At 43.2% G+C, this 24,670-nt stretch overlaps 1 protein-coding gene across 7 annotated transcripts in view; it reads left to right on the top strand.

Annotated features, from left to right (window-relative positions):
- Nucleotides 1-24,670, top strand: part of NFE2L2 (NFE2 like bZIP transcription factor 2) — a 141,829-nt gene that overhangs the window by 101,145 nt on the left and 16,014 nt on the right. The window contains exon 1 of one of the 7 annotated variants that reach the window (XM_045806175.2): nucleotides 7,199-7,359. The exons of 3 other annotated variants lie outside the window; for them this stretch is intronic. Coding sequence is in view for 1 of the 4 variants with exons in the window: in XM_045806174.2 (XP_045662130.1) it covers nucleotides 7,759-7,803 (45 nt within the window). In the remaining 3 variants the exon portion in view is untranslated. Of the gene's footprint in view, nucleotides 1-7,198; nucleotides 7,360-7,384; nucleotides 7,804-8,526; nucleotides 8,655-8,690; nucleotides 8,974-24,670 lie in introns of those variants that run through there. 3 more of the 7 variants (XM_045806174.2, XM_045806178.2, XM_045806176.2) reach the window with 3 other exon arrangements.

The following is a 24,670-nucleotide window of genomic DNA, read 5'->3' as shown; positions in this document are numbered from 1 at the left end:
ACCAAGAGTCAGTTGCTCAACCAACTAAGCCATCCAGGTGACCTGGTTTTAGGGGAAGAAAAGAAAGCATTGTGTCAATTTTTCATAAAACCGAAGAGACGACCTGACCCTGTGCCATTAGGTTAGCTAGATCCACTGCCTCTTTTCTGCGGCATCCACCACTTCCTGGCTGCGGGCAATGGTGATGTTTTATTACTGGATGGTAAGGGCCTTGAGTTTAGAATCCATGTTTAATTCATCTGGGTCTTCCCTCAAACCTCCAGCATGGTAACCCCCATCAACTGTTAATTTTTAAATGAATAAATTTTGTAGTTTCTTTTTGGCAAAACGTTTCAGAAAACAGTTCTACCCAAATTCCCTAATTAACTCTTGCTGTTTTGTTTTGTTTTGTTTTGTTTTTGACATCCAAGGGAAACAGCAAATCTTCATGCTTAAGGGCTTCAGTGCCAGGGACCTGCTCAGCTACTTACTAACTGCTTGGCCATAGATAAAAAATAGCTGCTCCAAGCCTCCGTTTCCTCATTTTTAGAGGAGGTAATAATATATCTATGTTGTTCGTTTTCTGATAGGATTAAATAAAACGATCCATGTAAAGTGCATGGCCCATAGTCAAAACTCAATTTTATTTTATTTTATTAAGATTTTATTTATTTATTTGAGAGAGAGACAGAGAGAGGACAACCAGGGGGAGGGACAAAAGGAGAGGGACAAGCAGACTCTCCGCTGACTGAGCCTGATGTGGGACTTGATCCCAGGACCCCAAGATCATGACCTGAGCTGAAGTCAGACACTTAACTGACTGAGCCACCCAGGCACCCCTCAAAGCTCAATTTTTAAAAGGTGAGTGAATTCATACATTTACCATCAAAAACTTTTTTAAAGTTTATGAACCCCAAAGACTGAAATATTTTATCTTTCATCAGGAGAAAGAAATGTGATAGGGACACCTGGGTGGCTCAGTTGGTTAACCATCGGACTCGTGATTTCAGCTCAGGTTGTGATCTCACAGTTATGAGATTGAGCCCCGCATGGTCCATGCTCAGCGTGGAGTCTGCTTGAGAGTCTCCCTCTCCCTCTACCCCTCTCCCTGCTCTCTCTCTCTCTCTCTCTCTCTCAAATAATAAATAAATAAAATCTTTAAAAGACAACAACCAAAAGAAAAAAAGAAAAAAGAAAGAAAAGAAAAGAAAGAAAGAACTGTGATTAACAGGTACCTAAACCTTACCAGGAAAGATTGCTTTAAACTGGCAGCAAAGTTACTGCATGTTAGGCTTTTTAGAAGCAAACAACCAGAGGAATTTAATTTATTGGAAGAAGTACAAGGATTATAATAGCTTATATTCTTGTCACTACATTTTATGCCAATGCTCTTAGACCTTTTCGGTAAAACAGAAAAATAAAAACCCTACCATTAAGTAGAGAGGCTGAAGTTGCAAATGGTCCATTTAGTTTTTTCCTGCCCTTCACTTTGAGGTTCTTACATATAGAAATCCTGTTCTCATATTTGTTTGCAAGTTTTCTCTCTAGTGAAAAATACTTTATCATTCTGTCCATGGGGAATTAATTAAACAGAATGTGGAAAACTGTAATCTCCAGGGAACCTTGCTGTCAGTACTCTCAATAAATACAGCATAGCCAAGGAGTTCTACTGAGACCTGACCTAGAGTGGACTGAGCCTGGCTTTAGAATTGGCCAGCTTCAGAGGATAATTTTCCTGAGCTTTGAGAAACTCACATAATTGTTTTGTAGCCCTCTGATTTATAATATTGGGCCTAATCATGTCTCCATTATTTGTAGGGAATATTTTTTAAATACATGAAACAATTATCATCATTAATAAACTGGGTTATTAATCTCCTCCAAAAATAGGGTGCTGGCATGTAAATAAAATTTACAACTGACCCTTTAGGGCTGATCCAGTATTAAATTTGCCTCAGTCGGTTAAGTGTCTGCATTCGGCTCAGGTCATGATCACATGGGTCCTGGGATCAAGTCCCACATTGGGCTCCCTGCTCAGTGGAGAGTTTTCTTCGCTCTCTCCTGCTGCCCCCTGCTTGTGCTCTCTCTCTCTCTTTGTTAAATAAGTAAATAAATAAAATCTTTAAAAAAAATTTTTTTTTAAAGAAAATCTTAAAAAAAAAAAAAAAAAAGAGGAAAGTCCTAGTCCATTCGTTGCATGGGAAGAACGTAATACCAGAATCAGGAAATGTTATTCCACTCCTGGCTCTGCCAATAGCTAGCTCTGTGATGATTGGTAACCCCTTCACCCCTCAGTTTCCTCAAATGTAAAAGTAGAGAGTTGAACTAGATCAGGGAGGAAAAACACCCAATACGTGCCGCTACTCCTGTCCTTCTCTGTTCAGGGCAGACATTACTAATCAATCACTGAAAGTTTTCTACCAAATTGGAAAGCTGCTTCTAAATTCTCAACAAAGCATTGTAGAGTTTGCAATCAAAGTAAAACTTAATTGCCATCTTTGGGCTGAAAGATCTGTAAAGGTTCTTTCAATTCTAATACTCAAAGGCCAAAATGAGAATCTGTGAAATAGCAAATGCCAAAAGACAAATACCTTGGCAAATCTTACTTCTCTTTTTCACATTCCAGTATCTGAGAGTGTTAAAGACTTTGTCTGAAAGGTCTATCCAAGAGGATACTTTGCTCTTCCATGATTGCATTCAGTTTTTTTTTTCCAAAATGAAAACAGTTTCATTTTTTCCCCTAATTCTAAAAATGCTTACTGTAAAAATTTGAACAGTGCAGAAAAGTACAAAATAAAAGTGAAAATTATCTGATATCCAACACCCCTTAGTAACTGGTCTTGCAGACATAGCTCTAGGTGTAAGTGTTTTTCTGTACTCTGTTTATTTTTTTAATATGACAATGTTATATATGGGCAACTTTGAGTATCACTCCGAAGCTGTGGTTCTTAGTCTCTACTAGATGTACTCATAAAATTTCATCTTTGTGGCACCTGGATGGCACAGCGGTTAAGTGTCTGCCTTCGGCTCAGGGCATGATCCCGGCATTATGGGATCGAGCCCCACATCAGGCTCCTCCGCTATGAGCCTGCTTCTTCCTCTCCCACTCCCCCTGCTTGTGTTCCCTCTCTCACTGGCTGTCTCTATCTCTGTCGAATAAATAAATAAAATCTTTAAAAAAAAAATTTCATCTTTGTCTGGGGGCTCCTATTTTGGGTGAAACTTTTCAAATATAGCAGTAAATTGAAAGAGCAAAGGATCTTTAGACCCTTACCACAACAGCACTTAAAGATTTGGTCAAATTCTCCAGGGTCCACTCTAGTAGATACAGAATGGAAAGATTTGCAAAGCTTGTGGTTAAAATTCAATTTGAAAATGAAATGGACCAGTGGCTTGGGAGAAGAGCAAGTGTTCCTCCTTTACCCCATACCCCAACCCCACTTTTTTTGCTTATTATTATAAAAGTAACATATGTTTATTTAGGAAAATACAGACAGGCAAAAATGAGAAAAATAAAATCATAAATAATCTTATCAGAATATTTATGATTGAGGCACCTGGGTGGCTCAGTTGGGTAAGCATCTGCCTTTGGCCTAGGTCATGATCCCAGGGGCTCCACCTGATCCCAGGGTCCTGTGATAGAGCCCAACGTCATAGGCTCCCTACCCCTTCATCCTTCCACCCCCATGCTCCCTCTCTGTCAAATAAATAAATAAATAAATAGTTTTTTTTAAAAAAGAGAATAATTATGATTAACATTTTGGAGCACATATGTTCAGTCCTTTTTTTTCTATGCATATACATTTATATAAGTATCAACACATAATTCAAAAGCACTCTTTAAACTTCTGGGTTTTTCTCTTCGCTCATTGCACTGCAGTTTCTGCAGAGCATTGTTTCTATTGGCAGGAAACTCAACAAGTTAAAACAGGCTTTGGAGATATACAGTTCTTTGTATCAGTAGTTTGTATAGTGAGGTATGCACACCAAGGAACCAAGGTTATGGGTGTGTTTTGAAATTAATACACCAATTACTTTGAATACTGCTGTACGGGAGTTTAGTTTATCCAGTGGGCATGCTGCTCCTGAAGTTCAAATTCCCTCAGCAGATATTAACAAGTATCTTACATAACTGGTATAAATGAGGTCATGTCAGGGCCAGAATTTCTATATGCATTTATATCTCCATCTATTTAATCGATGAAATGTCTGTGTTCCTTAAGTGTATTCTGATAGGAATATCTCATCATCTACCATCATCTACTAATGGTACGATACTGACATATGCTGTGAGAAGGTGACTTACTTTGTATGTAGCTACAAGTATACATCATAAGAAAAACATCTTCCTCACTCACAGGGAAGTCAATTTGCTTCTAAGGGTTTGAGACTCTATTAAAATTGCAAAATACCATCCCGATATGTGTTCCCAATGATGGTTAACAAACAAAAAGCAGCCAGGAGAAACCTTGCCTTTGATATTTAATATATGCTGTTTTGTTATCTATTGCTGAGAAACAAGCCACCCCCCCAAATTTAGTGGCTGAAAACAATTGATTATAATCTCTTGCAATTCTCTGGGCTGGTTAGGCACAGCCAGGCAGTCTTCCATGGGCCTTGCTTGTAGTCTCTAATTGATGATGTCAGATAGTAGCAGGGGCTGGACTTCACGGAGGCCTTGACTAAGTGGGCTGGAAGGTTCCAAGATGGTTTCTTCACTCACCGGTCTGGTGCTTTGGTTCACATAGCCTCCCTCTCCACCTGGAGTGTCAACCCCCAGGGTTTTTTCCGTGGCCTCTCTTCCCACGAAGATAGGACTTCTTCCATGATGGCTGACTTCTAAGTATAAAATTAAAAGCTTTCAGGACTTTTTAAGGCTTAGGCAGAGACCTGGCATAGTATCAGTTTCAGCCTCTTTCCATAAGTTAAAGCAACTTAGGGCCAGCCTTGATTCAATGTGGGGGGCTATACGAGCACATCAACATGGGGGGGTGGTTCACGGGGTGCCATTTTTGGAAACTTGTTACCCAATATTCTCTAACTGTATGCTGGACAAATGTAGAATTTTGACTATAATTCCAAAAGAGTCTGGATATTTTCTGGCTCAAACATGGAGTACAATTAAAAAGAAGAGGGAAGGAGCCTCAAAGTGATAAAGGATTTTAAAGCAATAGGTGCTTTCATAGCCTTGCAAACTTGGCAGATCAGATCAAAGAGAAGGTGAAATAAATGGGTCACTGCATCACCACTATCCAAACTTTGTGTACTCAGAAGACTTAATTGATGATTGATGATGCTTATTTTTTTATAACTATAGAACAAAGTATTATAATTCTGAAACATTTGAAGCATATATGGTGGGTTGTCTTTCCAAAAACAGCACAGAATTCAGATATCAATGGAAATGTGCAAGGGTTAGTAGCATGTGAAACAAATTGAGGGAAAAAATTAACTAGTAGCTAGGAGAGCTGGCAGTAAAGATTCCCATGGCACCAGGACAGAAGAAAACCAGCATCCTCTTTCCTGTTCCTCTGGAGCTTCTCAAAACGAATAATATCTGTGCCCCCACAGCACAATAGGTAAGTTTATAGGGCAAGGAAGGGCCCAGGTTCTCACATGAAGATGTCATTTCAGTGTCTGCAAAGACTGGGAACCTCTTTGACAGTCTGAGACTAGGGTTCCCTTTCCTGGTGCGGAACCACCATTTAACACCAAGCAGCTTTCATTAATGTTTATTTTCTTTAACATGTTTAGACTGTTATCATATTATTCTCCTCCCTTTGGAAATATGTACTCTGGAGGTGCCTAAAATAATACACTCCCAGCAATTGCAGTTTTGAAAAATAAAGGTTATTTCATTCATTAAACTCAATGGAAATTTGTTGCTTAACAAGGAAATTCCAAACTCTTTATAAACTTCTTGAGGACAGCAACCGTGTCATTTATGACTTTGGTATCTCCTACCTTCTGGGTTCATTGTCTACTTTCTCCCATGTAGTAGTTTTAATAAGTAACTTGAATTGTTAAACAATATACTCCTGTGCCCTTCTTTGACGCAGAAATGTCTTTTCATTATGTCTCTGCATGTTTCATGTCAGGTTCATTGTAAATAATTGCTCCTAAGCTTGATCATTTTGCAGGCTTTTCAAAGAACAGCCGAAAAGGTTTAATTCAAGTTGAAGAAGTTTGCTTCAATTACAAGCAATTAATTTAGGCTTCACTTACCTCAAGGAATATTTGAACATATAAATTTACAGATAAATCCTGGGAGTGTCAAATTATGCAATCAAGAGAAGTAAGTTCTTTGCAGTTTTTTTGGGCGTTGATCTGCAATAGTCAGCCCACACCCCCCTCCCGCCCCGGCAGGTTCTTGAATGAAATAGTAAAACTTCTGCCAACACTACTTCACCTGGCTTTGCATAATTCCAAGAAACCAGAAACTAAAAACAAGGATTCTTAAAGAGTTAGAAAGATTGTTAATGCATAAGAGAAAACAGAACAAAACCATTTATCTCTTCTCTCTTAAAAAGATTCGCAATATTCCTGCTTTCAAGTACTTGAAATTTTTTGTGGACAATGATTACTTTTTAAATAATCGCTTTTAATGTAAAACGTAACACATGTTCATTGTAGATTTAAAATATGCTTAAAGTAACAACGAGGAAGGTAAAAAATATTCGTGATGTTACAACTACTATTTTGGTGAACAACTTTCAATTCTTTTCCTAGACACCACATGTTTTTACAAAGATGGGTCCATACTACACAAACTATTTTATAACTTGGTCTTTTTTTTATTCTTATTTTTCAAATTATACGCTGGGTACGGAAAAAGAAACTTGTAAAGATTATGGCACGTTGTAGTATTGCAGTGTTAAAAGACGCCATCTGTGATGTGTGTGCGCTCTAGTGGAAGAGAAAACTCTTGCTGGGCAATACTGACCACTCTCCCGACCAAAAGAGACCTCCCCGTTTGCCCTTGACGATCTGGGCCTAGTGAGAGTGCCAGCGCGGGGGGAGTAAGCGGAGGGCGTTCAGGGTGACTGCGAGCACGAGCTCCCCGCGCGGTCCACATCTGCCCTGGGCAAGTCCCGCTGGCTCTGGCCCCGGAGGGGACGGAGGACGAGAGGGCAGTTCGCCTTGCGCAGGGCCTGGGTCCAAACTTTTAGCCACCTCCCCCAGGGCTGGCGCCACTCTCGAGCGGTGGAGCGAGATAAAGCAGGGCAAGGTTCTGCAACTCCAAATCAGGGAGGCGCAGCTCCGATACCCGCGCCTCTGCCGGGTCTCCAGGCGTGTTTGTTCCAACTGTTTAAACTGTTTCAAAGCGCCCGAACCCGAGCGACCTTCGGCAAACAACTCTTAATCTCGCGGGCCGAGAGCGTAGGTTTTATTTGCGGGGTTGGCGGGGAGGTTAGCTCAGGAAGCTGGGGGCTAATGCAGCCCTCCTCCGGGCACGCGGCTCCCCCGCCCACTGGGACCCCCCGCCCGCGGCCACCGAGCTTCTTGCGTCAGCTGGAGCAGGGGTGGGGGATTTTCGGAAGCTGGGCCCGCGTCGCCTGCCCGGGAAGGAAGGGCCCGGGCTCTTGCCCCGCCCTCGGGGGGCGGGAGGCGGAGCGGGGCAACAGCCCGGCTGGCCACTCGGGCGGTGTTGCGGAGTAGCGAGTGCCGGGGAGTCCGGAGGAGCCACCGCCACCGCCTCCGCAGCCGGGTCCGCGCCGCGCCTCGGCAGCTGGGACAGGGCCGCCGTCGGGGAGCGCCAGAGCAGATCCCCAGCTCATCATGATGGATTTGGAGCTGCCGCCGCCCGGACTGCCGTCCCAGCAGGTGCTGCCCCGACCCTTGGAGCCCCGCGGTGGTCCCAGGACAGGGGTAGGGGTGCGAGGGAGCCGCGGACCGGGCGGGAACAGCCGCAGCCGGCTTCTCCCGTCTACGGCCGGAGTCCAGACTGCAGCGGCCGCACACTAGAGCCGCTGCGCTTGCGCCGCGCCCGGGCGGGGAGGGGGAGCGAGCGAGAACTCGAGAGGGCCGCGAGGACCCAAGGGGCAAGAGGGAGAGTAGGGGGTGCGGCCTCCGAGGGCAACTGGGTGGAGGTCTGGAGGCTACGTTCGCGTGCGTAGGGCGAAGGGGCCTCTGTAGCCGTGTCCCCAGCTTCCGGAGCTGGGACTCGGGAGCCCCAGCTGGGCCCCGGGGTTTGAGCGGCCCGGAGGTGGCAGGGCAGGAGGAGGGGGCGGACGCTGGCGGTCTGAGCCGGCGCGGCCCGGCCCTTCCGGGGCTGCGCTGCTCCTCCGCCTCGGAGCCGGCAAAAATGTGCCTAGTCACGGGGCCGCTCTCGGGGGAGTTGAGGTCTCCTCCGAACTGGGACCCGAAGCCCCTGCTCTGCCACCTCCCCCATCCACGGACTCCGTGGGCGCGGACTGTGGCGCTGCGCGCTCACCCCGCTGGACCGTCTAAGGGCGCTCCGCTGCGAAGTAATCAGTCAGTCCCTCCGTCGGATAGCTGCTAGGCAGCTTGGCGAGAAAGCCCAGCCCCCAGGCTGGGGGAGGGAAGAGGTCGCGAAGTGCTCAGCGCGCTCCGGTGCCCCGACGTGCGGCAGTTCAAACGGACCTGCGCGCTTGCTCGCGTAGTGAGAAAGATTCGGGCTCGGAGATGCAAGGTCAGCCTCTGGCAACCGGCCGGTAAGTGCGGGCGCGGCCGCTGACTGAGGTGGGACGCCGCCGCGCCCCAGCTTCTCGATCCCCGCGCGGTGCCTCGGGGCGTGCGCGGATTCGGCCTCCGTGACAGTGGCCGGTTGGCTGTCACGGCGGCCCTTGGTTGGCCCTTTCCTGCTTCATAGCGTGCAAACCTTGCCGCGCCGGGGCCAAGGGACAAGTTGGAGCTGTTGATCTGTTGCGCAATTGTTATTTTCCCCAGGGCGGCTTTGTCTTTGGATTTAACGTTTCAGAATTGCAGTTCCAAAATGTGTAAAGCAGGATATTCTGTTCTGTGCTGTCAAGGGTAAGAGTTTCGAGTGTAGATTAGAATTTCTGTTGATTTTAGGCTTTCTGTCATACGCTATTTCTTCCTTGGGTGCTTTATACAGTTTTTCTTTTTCTGTTTAAGAATTTGCCTCGATTTCATAGCATGTTTCTTCTTTTGCTAGGGCGGAGGGAGGAACACTTCTGTTTCTTAATGTTTTGCTAACAAGTTTTGTAAATCGTTATAAAAGTGAAACGTTTCTGTTCATACTTTGTAGGGACGTTTAAAGGAGTAGATACTTCTATTTCCAACTTTTTTGGTAATTGGGTTCTTAGGAAAAAATATTTGGTTCAAGGAAATGTGTAACGTAATAAGTACAGTAAAAGCATATGTTTATATTCTTAAGTGTGAAGTTTTAGACTAATCTTGAAGATTTAAAGTAAGATTTTAAGTTATTGATAATTTATTAATTGTGCTTTTTTGTTGTTTAAAACTGTTTGCCTTGAACTTTCTCCCAGTAATGATTAGGATCATATTCCCCCAGTTCCCACTAGTATGAGGTAAATTGTGCTTTTCAATTTAGCTGCTATTCAACAGTAATTCATATAGCCGGATAGACATTTATAATCTTTATGATCAAAGGATATAAGAGGCTAATGGCCTTTTGTTTTTCTAAATTGTAGCCTAGAGCTCTCTATTATTTTTAAATAACAGTAAGGACTGTGTAATTTAACGTTCCATACATACAAAAGCTCATAAAGCATGTGTATTGCTTTCACTTTTAAATGTGAATTTTCAGTTTCATTTAACTACCTTTCCACCTTTAATCAGACACAATTTTCATATCTGAATACTATGAAAAAAGAAAATGGAGTAAAATTTGGAATCAGTTTCATGTCTGTAACTGTGATTCATCTTAAATAGTTGTTGGTATTCTGGAAAGATTTCAACAGAATCAAAAATGGATTCAGACCTTTGTCAAAGAAATTCCAGGTGTGAGATGGTACTAGGATACAGTTTTCATCTGCGTGGGGAGGAGATGTTGATAAACAGGGTAGTAAGGAGAGCCTTAGATTCTGTAGTTCCGTTAGGTGGAAGGAACCATCCATTACCCTTTCCAAGGGGGTCTTGGAGTTGATCTTGGACTAGACTGATAAGATTATTTTTAAAAAGAAAAATAAGGTCTGTCATCTGAATGAACAGAGAACAGTTTGACTTTTTAGATACGACTTTTCAGACTTGAGAGATTATGGAAGCCGCGTGTCGGAGAATAAATATACAATTCACAGTAGACTTTCTGCATTAAAAATAACTTGGGCCATTTTGGAGTCTTTCTTGTTAACTTGGGTTTTTATAAACAATGCTGGAAAAAAGAAATCCTGTCTTTAAGATTACCAGGATGAATTGAAAGCCAAATACACTCTTTTTCTTAATATTTATTTTTATTCAGGATGAAATATCCTTCAGAGCTACATAGAAAAGGACCCCTCTGTGGACTGTAAGCACGTTTTTTCTGAGAATTGCCTCCCTACTGGCTGAACATAATTTAAAGGGGATTTTGCATAAATATTTTCTCTTTAATTTTTCCTTGGTCTGGGGTTAATTTTTCAGTGCAAACCCTTGAGTGCAGGAAGAATTTGGCACTAAGATGGTAATAGAGGAGTTATTGGGTATTTCCTTGCGTGCCAGGCACTGCAATAATTGCTTCACATGCATAATTCCACCCTATAACCGCACGGGAAATACTATTATCTCAAGTTTCCAGGGGGAGAAAAGAAGCCAAGAGTCCTGCTTAAAGTGCCTCAACTATTTTTTTAAATTAATTCATCTATTTAAGTAATCTCTGCACCCAGCGTGGGGCTCAAGCTCAAGATTCCGAAATCAAGAGTCACACGCTCCACTGACTGAGCCAACCAGGCACCTGTGATGCCCCAACTCGAGTGGTAGAGATGGGAATCAGACCTAGATAGTCTGACTCCAGTGGCTTTTAATCACCACTTCCAAACTAGATCAAGACTACTTAAACTTTAAACAGAAGGAAAAGCTCATACTTTATTTAAAAATGGATTAATTGAGAAAAACTCAGGGAAGGAGAGGCAGGAATTAAAAAGATTGATCTCTGCACCTTTTCCCTTTAACAAGAAATTCAGTAACTATGTGTGTATTGGGGGAGGTGGACCTTCTTAAATACAGGGAGAGTAAATACAACCTGTCAATGGAATTACTGCATGGAGGCCTTTTAAGGAAGACACAGAGACCTAGAGGGGTTTAATTTAGAGAGGCAGGATCTTTTTTTTTTTTTTTTTTTTTTTTTTTTTTAGATTTTATTTTTAAGTAATCTCCGTACTCAACGTGGGATTCAAACTCAACCCCAAGATCGAGAGTTGCATGCTCTGTTGACTGAACCAGCCAGGCACCCGTGGATCATTTCTTAATATAATAGTACTTTTAAAAATCCTGGGATTTCGGCAGTGTTCCAGATTAGGGTTAGGGTTGGGTTAGGATTGGGGTTAGGGCATTACATTTTTCAGGGACCATTTTCCTTTTTCTTCACTAAATCTGTTAGCTATTGGAATCTTTGTTTACCTTTATTTGCCTTGTTAGTTGGTACATTCTCCTGTTGCATTGGCTTTTTTTGTTTTGACGTAGTAGTAAAAAATAAATTTGATAGTGAAGATATGTAATATGGTGAAGAGTGGGAAAGACTGGGTTAAGCCAGGTTAAAGGTCAGTGGGTAAAATGGGGAGAATTTGAGTGGAAAATGGCCAGGAGATACCTGTTGGCCCAAATTAAACACTAATCTCCTATTTGGGGCATTTCTGAATTGAAGCAAGCATAAGAGCTCAAATCTATCTTGTTGAAGCTTACTTAGGATTTTGAGTACAGTACATTTCAAAATTAAATATGTTATTTCTTAGTCTTTATTGTTAAACAAGTCATCTTCAGAATTATTGTCTTATTTGTCTAATTAAGCATGCTGCCATCCAGTTGATGATCTGCCTGGAAGTTGGTCTGGGTAAACCCAGGGCATTTAAATGCCTGGTCCAGTCACTGAAGGTTTGCGGAAATCTGTTGCACACCGTGGTATAGGAAGACAGGTTTACTAAATGCAGTGTTTGGCCTGCCTCCTTCACCTTTGGCTGTATGTTTGTTTTAAATTTACTATAACATAGAGAAAATAATTTATATTTTGATACATGATTTCTAGGAGTTACTAAAATTTCATTGCCACTTGCTTTTAAATATGCTCCAACAAATGTTTCTGTAAAAGGCTCTAAGATACAGACCAAGGCTTTTCAGTTGCTCAGTTGATAATGGTATGTTTTCTAGAAACAAAAGCAAAAATACATTCAAGTGTATAATATTTACGTTCCCAAACGGTGTTAGGAAAAAACAATGGTATTCGTGTACTAACCTCCCCCACACACGGACACCCCCTCGAAAAACCAGGACTGCTAAAGAAAATTCCATTCTGCCTGAAGTTGGGAGTTTTCTGTGTGTCAGCCCTGGCCACAATAAACACTATTCAACTTTTAAGAATTTTAGGAGTGGGTCATCTGGCTGGTTCAGTCGGTAGAGCATACAACTCTGGATCTCAGGGTCATGAGTTTGAGCCCCACGTTGGGTGTAGAAATTAAGAGAAAAGAAGAAGAATTTTAGGAACTCTGAGCATAGGAGGCACTTTTAACCAGTCAACTTTATTGCACGTGGCCTTTAATACCTGTGTATTATAAAGCCTCATATGGGAGAGTTTCTGTGTGTGTAAGCATGTGAATTTATTTGGCCCAAACTCTGGTGGTAAAGACAAATCCAGGCCCTAAGAAGGATTTAGAGCACCACGTCCATCTTTCACTGGTCCTGTTGATAACTGACTCTTGAGACTCATTATAATCCCTCAAGAGCCTGTGTTCTGGAGGATTAAAAAAAATTCCTTGGCAATGCTAAGTAGTCACTCCTTACAGGCTCGGAAATGGGGACTCTGAGGCCTGTAGTAACAGCATACTGGCCAGATCTGCGCCCTCCATTGCTTTTTTTTTTAAATAAGAGAAGAATGAATGATTGTGTAAGAAAAGAAAAAATAGGATCATTTTGACTTTGAAGACTTCTTTTGAACTTGAGTTTTTATTTTCTGCATTAGCAATTTTATTAAATTGCTTTTACTCTGATACTTGTCTTGACTGTGTATCTTTTGTTCCCCTGTACAACTAGATTGTAAATTCGTTGGAAGCTGGGCATAGAATTTATATTTCTGTCCTTTTTAAAAAAAAAAAAAAAACAGCTTTATGAGATAGCATTCACATACCATACAGTGCACCCATTTAAAACAGACAGTTCGGTGACTTAGTGTACTTGCAGCCATCATCATCACAATTTTAGAGCATTTCCATTACCCCAGGAAGAAAGCCTGTATTCACTAGCATAACTCCCCATTTCCCTTCAACTCCCTTAGTCTCTGGTAACCACTCATCCATTCTCCGTCTCTGTGGAGTTGTCTATTCTGGATATTTCATATAAATGAAATCATACTGTACGCGATTTTGTGTGATGGGCTTCTTTCGTTTGATGTAGTGTTTATAAGGTTTGACCATGGGGGTAGCACAGGACTTCATTCTTTCTCTTGCCAGTACTGTTACACTGTATGGTAATTTATCTTCTCATCAGTTGATAGGCATTTGGTTTGTTTCTACTTTATGTATTTCTTTTTGTTCCCTGCAGCAACGGTTCTTAAACTTTGTTGTCTAGAAGAATCACCGTCAGTATTTTAAAATACCGGCATCCAGGTCATATCCCTCATTAAATCAAAGTCCATGGTGGTGGGACCCAGGCAACAGTTTTTCTTTTTTTTTTTTTTAAGCTTCTGGAAAGGGCACCTAGCTCAGTGCTTGGTACCCCTCGAAGGTATGGTTTTAGGATGTCTGAAATCATGAAAAGAAGTGGTTTTGTATTTGATCACTGATCTTCACATCCTAAGGTTAACACCTAAATCTGGGAACCGTTTTAAGGTGCCTGGCAAAATGTTTGAAATTCAGTACATATAACTTGAGCTCTTTAAGCTCTTTAAGTTGATTTGGGTGATAATTTTGTTATCAAAACGTTTTCTCCAAGTGGGTCAGAATTTTTCTGTGTTTTGTCAGGAATGTGACCTGTGAGAACGTGCCACCTGGATTATTTGAGATAGTATAGAAAAGGCATTGAGGACAGAGTGCTTGGGCGAGGTGTTGGACAGCCTGGAGACCAGGACAGACTTGGCCTTACTCTGGGAAGTTCTTTGCTCTGTATTCCTCTGCCTCATTATCCTATTTAAAAAGAACGAAAACCTTAAATCTATAAGGCGTTTTTAGCAGTTCATTTTTTGACTCCCTGTAATCTGCCTGGTGAAGTCTCCTTTATATTCTGACCTCAGTGGCTGCCATTTGTACTTATCTGAATGGCTTTCTGGTGTACATCTTTGGAAACTGAGCCTAATTTCTGAATGATTTGCGAGTGTGCGGGTTTTGTACGGCACAGCAGTACCACTCAAGAGACTTGAAGGTGTGGTTCAGGCCTTCTGAAGCTGGCTTAGCAGACAGGATGGGAACAGGCCCAGAAGGGAGCAGGCACCCCGCTCCAGCCTTGGCCTCTCCGTAGTGTAGCCGGGCAGAACTTTTGCAGCCCATCTCCAGCCTTTCCCCACCATCTGTCGTGGGAGGGGTACCGTTAGTCACCTCTTGGGAAGCTGCTGCTTTTCTCACACTAGTCATCAGTAGTTCGAAATTCTTTTAACCCGTTCTTTTAATATTTAAAAAACAGTATCTTATTCTTTTATTCTTAAGAATTTTGTACTGAGTGATGGATGTAATGAATGTTAAAAGTACCTTTAAACAGAAGGATTTCAGTGTGAACGTTTAGGTTATTGCAACCCATACTTGTATTTCAAAGAATTACTTCTCCCATTACGTGCCTTTTTCCTTCTTTGCCAGAATGTAGCCGTCATTCAGGGTGGATTAGTTCCCATCTCCCCCCCCCCCCCACACCCCTCTGTGTAAGAGGTGGGGGCAATATTGACTGCCCTGTGGGCGGCCTACTGATAAAGGGTACGGAATTTTGCTTTACTCCAGACTTGACAGCCTTTTGTCTGCTCTGCTTCAGCACAAAATAATAATGCACACGCATGTGGAACCCAGCCTGTTCCAGTCCGAGGAATTAGAATCCGGGGGAGATGGTTATGGTGTGTTGTTGCTTTCTATGAACAGAATTGGAACAGAGGTCTGGCGCACGGTGGAACCGCGCTGTTGGTTCTGTAGGAGCTTGAGGGCTGACTAAAGAACCGGTCCTTTTTGCTGCTTTATTTTATAGTATTGGATCCGGGGAGTCATGCTGCTGTGTCTAGAGTGTTGAAGAGCCCTGAATTTTTTGACATAGGAAAAAAAGAAATTAAGGTTAAAACCCTGGTAATGAAAACCACCCAAAATAAAAACTATTTTTTTAATTGCAGTAGGGAAAATTGGCAATTTTTGAAGTTGTTTTTTTTTTTTTTTTAAGATTTTACTTATTCATTTGAGAGACACACACAGAGACAGAGCACAAGCAGGGGGGAGAGGCAGGGAGAAGCAGGCTCCCCACTGAGCTGGAAGTGGACATGGACATGGGGCTCGATCCTAGGACCTGGGAACCATGACCTGAGCCGAAGGCAAGCCGCTTAACCATCCATGCCACCCAGGTGCCCCAAGAAGTTGTTTTTGTTCTTGGTAATTCTCAGTGAACCATAATTAAAATATACATTGAGAAACCAACCCCAAAGGACAGGGACAGGGCTGGTTCACTTTGTGCTAGCTGTGGCCCATATGTTCTGCTGCTGGTTCCCTGGCTGAGACCAGGACCAAGAATAAGAGCCATTCTGTGAATTCAGGCTCCTTTCTTCTCCTCCAGCGACAGGCTCACCCTCTGCCAGAAAATTCTTTACCACCAGGCTGCATGTTTGGGAGAATCCTTGGGGGCAGTGGATTGAGAGTAGGATGATGACTCTGAGGAGGGAAATTCCAGGTTCTGTTTGACTTGGGAAAAAGGTTCTATCATGAAAGGGAGAGAGTTTGGGAGGAAAAAGAACAGTAGCTTAAGGGATTTCTTTTAATGAACCCAGGAGGAATACAGACCTTTTGGACTCTTCCTGAGGAAGGCTTCAGATGGACCTGGAATTTTTACCTGAAGGAATCTTTAATACTTAGATTTGTTCTTCAGCATGCAGCCTGCAGTTAGATTCTCCATGTGAGGAAAGGGAAAGCATTTTCGAGTATTTACTTATGCTATTTATACTCATCACCTTTAATTCTTGTAACAACCCTATTAATACAGGTTTTGTCGTTCTTGAGAAAACTCTTTGGAGAGGTTAAGAAACAGTCCAGAGTTCAGTTTAGAAAACCAGAAACCACACGAGGTATTTCCAGCAGGGAATTTAATATAGGAAATTAATTCTGTATGTGATGGACAGACCACCCAGAGATGAGAAGCGTCAGGAGGCCACTGCCCTCTGGAAGTTCGCACTGCGTCAGGAGCTGGCAGCCCTGAGAGAAGGGTTCTCCCTCCCACCCTCCAGCACCCCTCCTGTGCCCCTTCTAGTTAACCAAGTACACATATGTGACCACTGGGCAGTTCAGTCATAACGGAATCTTGGACATTCCTGTAGAGGACGGATGTAGTCTCCATTCAGGGAGTTCCCAGTTTGGGGGTGTATTCCTGTTGTTGGCAGGTTGTGTGCCTCCCTTCCCCTGTGAGGTGTCCTTGGGATGCCAGGGCAGGAATGATTCCATGTAGGGATGTTTCTGGTGTTGCTGAAGGACTTGGGCCGCTGGGTCCTGAACTTGGGGAGAAGTTCAGAAAGGAGGGAGGGTATCTTAAGAGCTGGGGAACCTCACATCTTTTCTCATTGATCCTGATAAATATTCTCCCCCAAAGGGATGGTAGTAGAAATGACTCCCCTAGATAGCTCACTTATCTCCCTTTCTTCAGCACTTGTGTGTGTTTTGGTGAAGATAGTAATGGAGATGGGGGGGGGTGAGTCGTTCTTTGCAGTTCACCTTTTACCAACTCCCAATGTTGTGAAAAGAATCAGCCTTTTGTTGTTACAAGGCATCTGAATACAGACAACTAGCAATTTCATAGGGAAGGAAAGGAAAGAAGCTACCATTTACTGAATACCTGCTAGTACTGTAGCAGATCTTGGATATATTCTCTTACTTGATCTTGACAACAAATCTATGGTGATAAGGGCCATTACCTCCATTTTACAGACGAAGGAAACCTGTTCAAAGAGTTTAGTAACTTGTCCAGGGTCATGTTCCTCACAATGGCGGAACAGGGATTTAGAATGCCCACAATCCCTGTTCTCCCTTCCCTGTTTTCCTCCTTCCTTCCATTTCTTCTTTTCTTGTCTAATGACTATGGGTGTTTTGTTAGGTGCCGAAGAGTGAGGCACTCCTGTACAAAGATTAATTAAGGCAGTGTCCCTACTTCAAGGAGCTTGCTCAGTGTTTATCAGGAGTGCTACTGGCATAGGGGCTGGACTTCTTTTTGGGGTGGAGGACTGTCCCACATCCCAGGACATTCAGCATCATTGTGACAACTAGAAAACCCTTCCCTCATCCCCATCCAATATCAGTTGCTCCTTGGTGGTGGTGCCAGCCCCGGCAGAACCACTGTGGTACGCTGACTTCCAGAGATGGTTCAAAGCTAGGACTTTACTGTGCCCAGGAAAGCTTAGTATATTACAGTAATCCCCCATTATCCGTGGGGATAAGTTCCAAGACCCAGTGGATGCCTGAACCTGAGATGGTACTAAACGGTATATATACTATGTTTTTTCCTGTGCCTACATACCTAGGACAAAGTTTAATTTATCATTTAGGCACAGTAAGAGATTAACAACAGCATGATAAAATAGAACAATTATAACAATATAATGTAATAAAAGTTATGAACATGGTCTCTCAAAATACTATACTGTACTCTTCTTGTGATGATGCGAGATGGTACAATGCCTGTGTGATGAGATGAACTGAATGATACAGGCCTTGCTCCGGCTGCTGTTGACCTTCTGACGATACATCAAGAGAGGATCGTCTGCTTCTGGACCTTGGTTGACTGCAGGTCACTGAAACTGGTGGAAAACAAAACCGCGGATCAGAGGGCACTCCGTGTGTACTTCCCTTGTTCTTTGTAGGGATGTCAGCCTATGCACACCTTTTATGCTAAACTCGCCGGGAGTGATAGAGAAAGTGATGAAAGCTCCAGAAACCAGAGGGGCCGAGTACATTTCATTTATTCAGGTAGATTGTGTGGTCCAGTTCACTTAACACAGAGATCAGTGTCATTTGATACAGTAATACTGTCACTGCTAATGTTGACCATTTCTCAGGCCTACAGCTGCAAGGAACCTGTCCTCAAAAGATAAAAAACATTGTTTTAAATTTTCAAGATGAAGTTAAAAGTCATGTACCATATCTCCCTGGGTCTTTACTACCTTTTCTACCCCGTACTTTGTGAAAAAGTCTGAGTCGTGAGTATAGAATAATTGAAGAGGTTAAGGTATTATGGTAATAGATTGATGCTTTGATAAAAGTCTAGAATATGGGGGCAAAGTGAGGCTGCCATGTTTGACCGTCAGTCTGAGGGACATGACTGGTGTCCTCCAAGAACATACACTCAGCATTTATGTTGACTGATTGATGTGTTACTCAGGTTGCAAGACTCTTTGATGGATATTTGAAGATACTGTCATGTTGATTCCCTCAGAAAATCAATTTTGTTGTTAACTTGAAGGAGTAAGTGTTTATAGTTTTTAAGGTGTAATACGTTGACTTTAGTAAAGCAGCCAAGGAATAATTTGAAGTATTGGTAACTATGAAATAATTTTAATAATTAAATAATTTTTCTATGACTAGTTGTTGGGTCATAACCGATATCAAACACAGTATCTTTGTTATTTAAGTAATTAGAATTCTTTGATCCCAGATACCTTAGGTATGCAATTAAAATACTGAATCCTGAGCCTAAATGTATACTTACTCATTCCACAAATATTTATTAGGTATTTCCACACCTTAGGAACTTTCAGAGCCTGAAGTTGTTTTACTCTTAGAAGATAATGCAGCAAATGTGTTGTCTTCCTTGAAGGACATTTGCTTTTCAAATGGCCCTTCCTCCTGATATCCTTTTGCTCTTTGTACACCTGGATTATACGTATTTCATTATCAGTGAGCATAAATGACTTTACATCTCTTTCCTCTCTGGTTAAGATATGACTTTCTCTAGGGCAGGAACTGTATTTTACTCATTTTTATAACTCTGGTGTCTGGCATCGTGCCTAGTGTTTACGTAATAGTAGTTGCTCCGTAAAGTGAGGGTGAGCCTGTTACTGCCTTCTAGCAGCTTGGTATTCACACAAGCCCATCTGTGCTGTGTGACAACTCCAAGACAGTAGAGAGGAGAAAATGTCATTTCCAGCTGGGGTGCTCAGACAGGACATCCTGGAGGAGGTAGCATTTTAACTTGATTTTTTTTTTAAGTCAGTAAGATTTCTTTGGCTCAGGCTTCCTTTGGAAGCCTGAGGAAGGGCGCAGGCGGGAGCTGGGCTCTGACAACTAGGGGTGAAGGGTGAAAGGTTAATTTGGGGCTGACTGTAGAGAGCCCTGCAGTGCCCACGTGTGGCGTTTCAAGTTTTACTTATGTAGTTCAAAATCACAAAAGTCTTTGGAAAGGGGAAGACACATGAGCTGGACGTGGACAGGAAGCTGTTATGGCCCATGAATCAAAAGAGGGCTGGGTTGGAGGCAGAGAGGAGGATGGGGGTGGCTCAGGACATGTACTGAGGATCTGTATTGGTAACTCCAGTCTGTACCACCTTTGTTAGCCATTTAAGAATTTTTTCAGCCCCCTTTTCAAAGGAGGGGAGGTTTCCTCTTTCTTTTGGCCCCGTCATCTTAGCACCTGTGCTCAAACTTGCACACCCTGCTGTTGCTGTGTTGTAAGAGAAAGCATCCGCCACTGTATTCATTCCCTTGCTGGAATGGGAGGGAAAACGAGCCAGAAATTGCCGCTTTGCTGGAGGGATGGATTGTTTTCTTCTCCAAGGTGGTACAGAGCCCTCCTCTAAGATCGAAGCACTCTTACTGCCTTTTCAACTGTTACAGTCTCATCCTTGGCTTTCAAGCCCCGTGATTAGCAGTATTCACCCAAGAGAAGAAAGAACCGACAGTATCCTCTCTTTTTTTCCTCCCCCGAGTGCTTTGCTTGTAAGCCCCAAGCTGACAGAGGTGGGCATCTGACGCTCTCGGTGATGGCAGCTGAGGTCTCTCGGGCTCTTCCCAGTGCTGGCCAGGGTGTTGATGCTTCAGCACACCGATCTCGTCCTGTGCGCTCCTGACTCTGCCCGGTGAGGTGGACATGATCTCTGTTTTGTAGGCAGAGAACCGAGGCCCAGAGCGGTTAAGCTGATGGACATTGTGGTGGGATGTGCTTCGGTTTCATCATCACTGCAACGTGGAGGACCCCTACTGTGGCGCTCTGACAGTTAAGCCAGAGAAGAACTAGCCACGAGACCGAGCACACTGCGCACGTTGGACAAACGGTGGCTGTGTTTATTGTTCCCACGATGTGTCTCTTCTCTGTCAGGGATGTTTGTTGTGGGGGGCTGAGATTTCTTTGGCACACCTGAAAAAAAAACCCTCCTTGAATTCTAGCTGTGTAGAAGCATAAACATTCGTGCCCGTTTTTGTTCTTCGCTATAAACTTACTCTTCTGTGGTCCTCCCTCTGCATGTCCCTCACGTTGGGCACTGAAGTCTCCAGAGACAGAAAACCAGTCCATGGCAAGACTTTATGTGCCCCCTGTGACCGCAGAGGGCTGCCTGCTGCCCCGGTCTCCCGTGGGGGACCCTGCAGCCTACCCGCCAGATTCCCTGTACTGATGTGCGTTGATAAGCCGTCTCATTGAACTCCTTCCCAGACAGACTCCTTCACTTGTGGCAGAATTTCTTACTCTGGGGTTCTGGGCCTAGAAAAGGAGCAGTGTCCACAGGCAAGTTGAACAAACAGAAAGCGTTTGGGGAATAGAAGTATATTAGTAGAAGGCCAGATCCAAATATGAACTGAGCTGACCCTGCAGTGTTGTCCTCCTCCCAATGCTACCCCTTCTTTTAGTCTTTCAGGACTGAAATGTTCCTTTTGTAATAGCTACCCCGAATGACTCTGGCCTTAAAAAAGGGGGGTGGGGTAGAGTGGTAAAGGGAAAGAAGACCTTCTGGAAGACCCTTGAGGGGAGAGGACACAGCTGAAAACTTCTACATTCACTACTCTCTGATGTTGCCATGCAGATGTCTGTATGTAAATAAATTATGACCTCACCTTCTATTTTTTATACAGTAGTTCCACCCAGAAGCCTAAAAGTTAGATGCTTCTCGTGTTCATTTGACATCGCAACAGGAGTTGAATTTATTAAGTTTTAATACCTCACCCCTGGTTGTCCTTTATATTTTTAAGGGGCATTACATACTTTTTTTTCCTGTGGAAAACAACTCTGTAGGGCTAGTGTTAGTGTCCCGGTTATTCCTGATAGGGTGGCGAGGTGCAAGCTAGTCAGTGCAGCTAGTTAACAGCAGAGCCCTAACTGGTACCACACTGGGCAGTCTCCCCTGAGAGACCTAGGTTGTTCTGAAGAAAAGCTCGTGGTATTTGAGTGCTTCTGCGACATGCACCTGGGTTGGATCTCATTGTCACTTAGTAGAGGGGGGTCCTCAGGCAAAATGACTTAACCTCTTTGTGCTTCAGTTTCCTCCCTCCAAAAGGGCGATGATTATAATGCCGACTGCCTAGCAGATTGCTGTGAGTAAATGAGGTAATAGACACCAGTACGTGCGGAAATGTCGACCACGTAGACAGTGCCCAATAAGTAGCCGTCGTCATTAGTATTACTTAGATTGTGTCGTACCTCTCTTTATCTGGAGTCAGAATCCTGCGGCAGGCACTGTGATCTTTGATTCTCAAATCTTAAGGCGAAGGCTCACCAGGTAACCGTTGTCCCTACATATTCATTTAACAAGTGAATTGAAAAGATTTGCATTAAGGAAAATGAAAGATTTCTCTACTGATCTTAAGAGCATGAGCTGGGAGACATACACCAGTTACAGTTTTGCTGTGCGAGGTCTGGATGCTGCCTGGCGGTTGGCAGCGGCTGCGGGTGTCGTGCATCTTCAAGCCTCTGCATGTGACAGTAGCTGAAATACAGTTTCCAAACTCAGCCTAGTTCATATCCTTAGTTGGAACATCTAGTGCTTTCCCATCACCTAAGCCCCCCGTTTCTCTCCATTCTTCAGATGACCTTTGCAATAGTCTGGTAGTTGTGTGGCTTCTGGACTGGCAAGTGCCGAGTAACGGACCATCAAGGTGCCATCAGTCGTTAAGAGCCCCTTTAGGCATTCAGACTTACACGAACACTTGAAGGTCACTGTAGTGCTTTTTACAACTAATCGCTAGCAGTGTAAATACGACCTAGTGAGGTTTGGAAGACTTAATGTTCCCATTGTATCCCCAGGAAGTAATTTGCAAATCAGAAAAGATTGGTTCAATAGAATTCCCCCCATAGGAGTGTGGAGGGCTGACTTTATAAGCTTCCATGGAGCTGCACCATCATGAACCACTTGTCACTTTGGAGCACTTGAAATGGGGCTAAAGCAGCTGAGAAACTGAATTTTTAATTTCAAGGAATTTTTATTTAAACTTAAAAACAAACAGTGTTAAGATCTTTTGTTTAATATAATTTTATTCTGGGAGTACATTTCGTGATCATATCCATGAGATTTGTTGTGGTGTTTATTGAGTGTGTTACCACTTCTGATACCTCACTGATAATTTTAAATTTTGTTACGTGTTAAAATAATTTTTTGGTGTATTGGATTAAATATACTGTTAAAATGAAATTCACTTGTTTCTTTTTTGGTCTTTATAGTATGGCTACTACACATTTCTAAATGATACACGTGGTTTGCATTGTGTTTCTACTGGACAGCACAGCTTTAGAGCATCTATTACAGGTAGCCAAAATTAGCTTGTCTTAAAATTCCAAATTAGATTGCAGACTTACATTTTGGACATCATAGAATCAGAGGTATTTAGAGGAAGGGATCTTAGGAGTTACCTAACCCAGCCATGTCCTTTGGCAGAGGAAGAACCCGAGGCTAAAAGGTACTGTAAGATGGCATGACTAGATGGGGACCGGAAACGGGTGTTCTTGATAGCCTACTGCCTCGGGTAGCGTGGCCTTGGAAAGTTGGTGCGTGTCCGGGGTGCAAAGAACTTAAATTTCCCCCAGATCCAGACTGAAGAAAAGGACTTTCTTTTCAGGGCGCCTGGGTGCCTCAGTCAGTTAAGTGTCTGCCTTTTGCTCAGGTGGTGATCTCAGGGTCCCGGGATCGAGTCCTGCATCTGGCTCCCTGCTCAGCAGGGAACCTGCTTCTCCCTCTCCCTCTGCCTGACGCTCCCACTGCTTGTGCTCGCTCTCCCTGTCAAATAAATAAATAAAATTTTCAAAAAAAGAAAAAAATTATTTTTGATGGTAAGGAAAAATATTTTTTTTTGCTTTGCCTACCAGTGGACAGGATGGTCGATTCCGTGTTTGACATGTATTTTCGTTGGGCTGTATAATGATACAATCATGGGGAGTAGTAATCAGGTAAAAATAATTCCCACGCTTTGTGTGAACATTTACTTTGGGAACCTCCTCACATCTGGCTGTCATACTTTAAGAAGTCGTTTTCCCAAAGCCAGAAGATTTTAAACCAGACCCACAGCTGTTGTCCTTGAGAAAAAGACTGAGCTTGACTTCGTGTGTTTATTATTTAGGTAGGTTGTCTTAGGTCATTTGGTAAAAGTCAAGGCCTGTTTTATGGTACTGTTTTCTTACAAGGGTAACAAAACTGATTTGAAGGAAGAAGCCACCAACAAAGTACAAGGAACACCCTTAGAACAAACCCGAATTTTATTTGTATTTTGAGGCTTGGAAGAAGAAAGGGAGGCATTATGATTTACCAAATGGTGATTTGATTTATGAATATGTCCATCAGATTAGGGGAGGCTGCTTCTGCCTAAAATGCAGGTGACAATTGTGTGACCTTTGACAGCCTATCTCAACCTCAGTTTCTTCATCCCACTGATCTTCACACAGAGTAGTGTGAGGATTAAATGACATAAGAATGCACGTGAGGCGCACCTGGGTGGCTCAGTTGGTTACGGTCTGACTCTTCATTTCCGCTCTGGTCATGATCTCAAGGGTTGTGAGATCAAGAGCCCTGTGTGGGCTCTACCCTGGGTGTGGAGTCTGCTTAAGATTCTCTGTCTCCCTCTCCCTACCCCTCTGCACCTCGCTGGTGGGCATGTGTGCTCGCCTCCTCTCTCCCTCAAAAATGAAAAAAATGAAAAAGAATGCTCGTGAAAGTGTTTTCTGATCTTAAAGCACTATAAAATGTATGGGCTACTGTCGTCAACGGTTTTCTTTCTCCAGAGCAGTGTAGAACTATCTCTTGGATCACACTTGTTCTCAGTGAACCGTTGGATGATTCCGTCAAGTTTGGAATGTGTATTTAGTGCTGGGTACATGGCCTTGTCTCTGTGATTTGGGGATTTGGGGGCTCCATGTTGATTCTGAGTTGCTTTTGTTGTGGTAGCAGAGATGATCTGCCTGAAGGGGCTTAGTTCCGACGAGTTGAGCA

The sequence above is a fragment of the Ursus americanus genome, chromosome 1 (genome assembly GCF_024610735.1).
Source record: "Ursus americanus isolate L20-20 chromosome 1, mUrsAme1.1.p, whole genome shotgun sequence".
Lineage (NCBI taxonomy): Eukaryota > Metazoa > Chordata > Mammalia > Carnivora > Ursidae > Ursus > Ursus americanus.
Note: the sequence above shows the minus strand (reverse complement) of the source record. Positions and strands in the feature narration are given on the sequence as shown.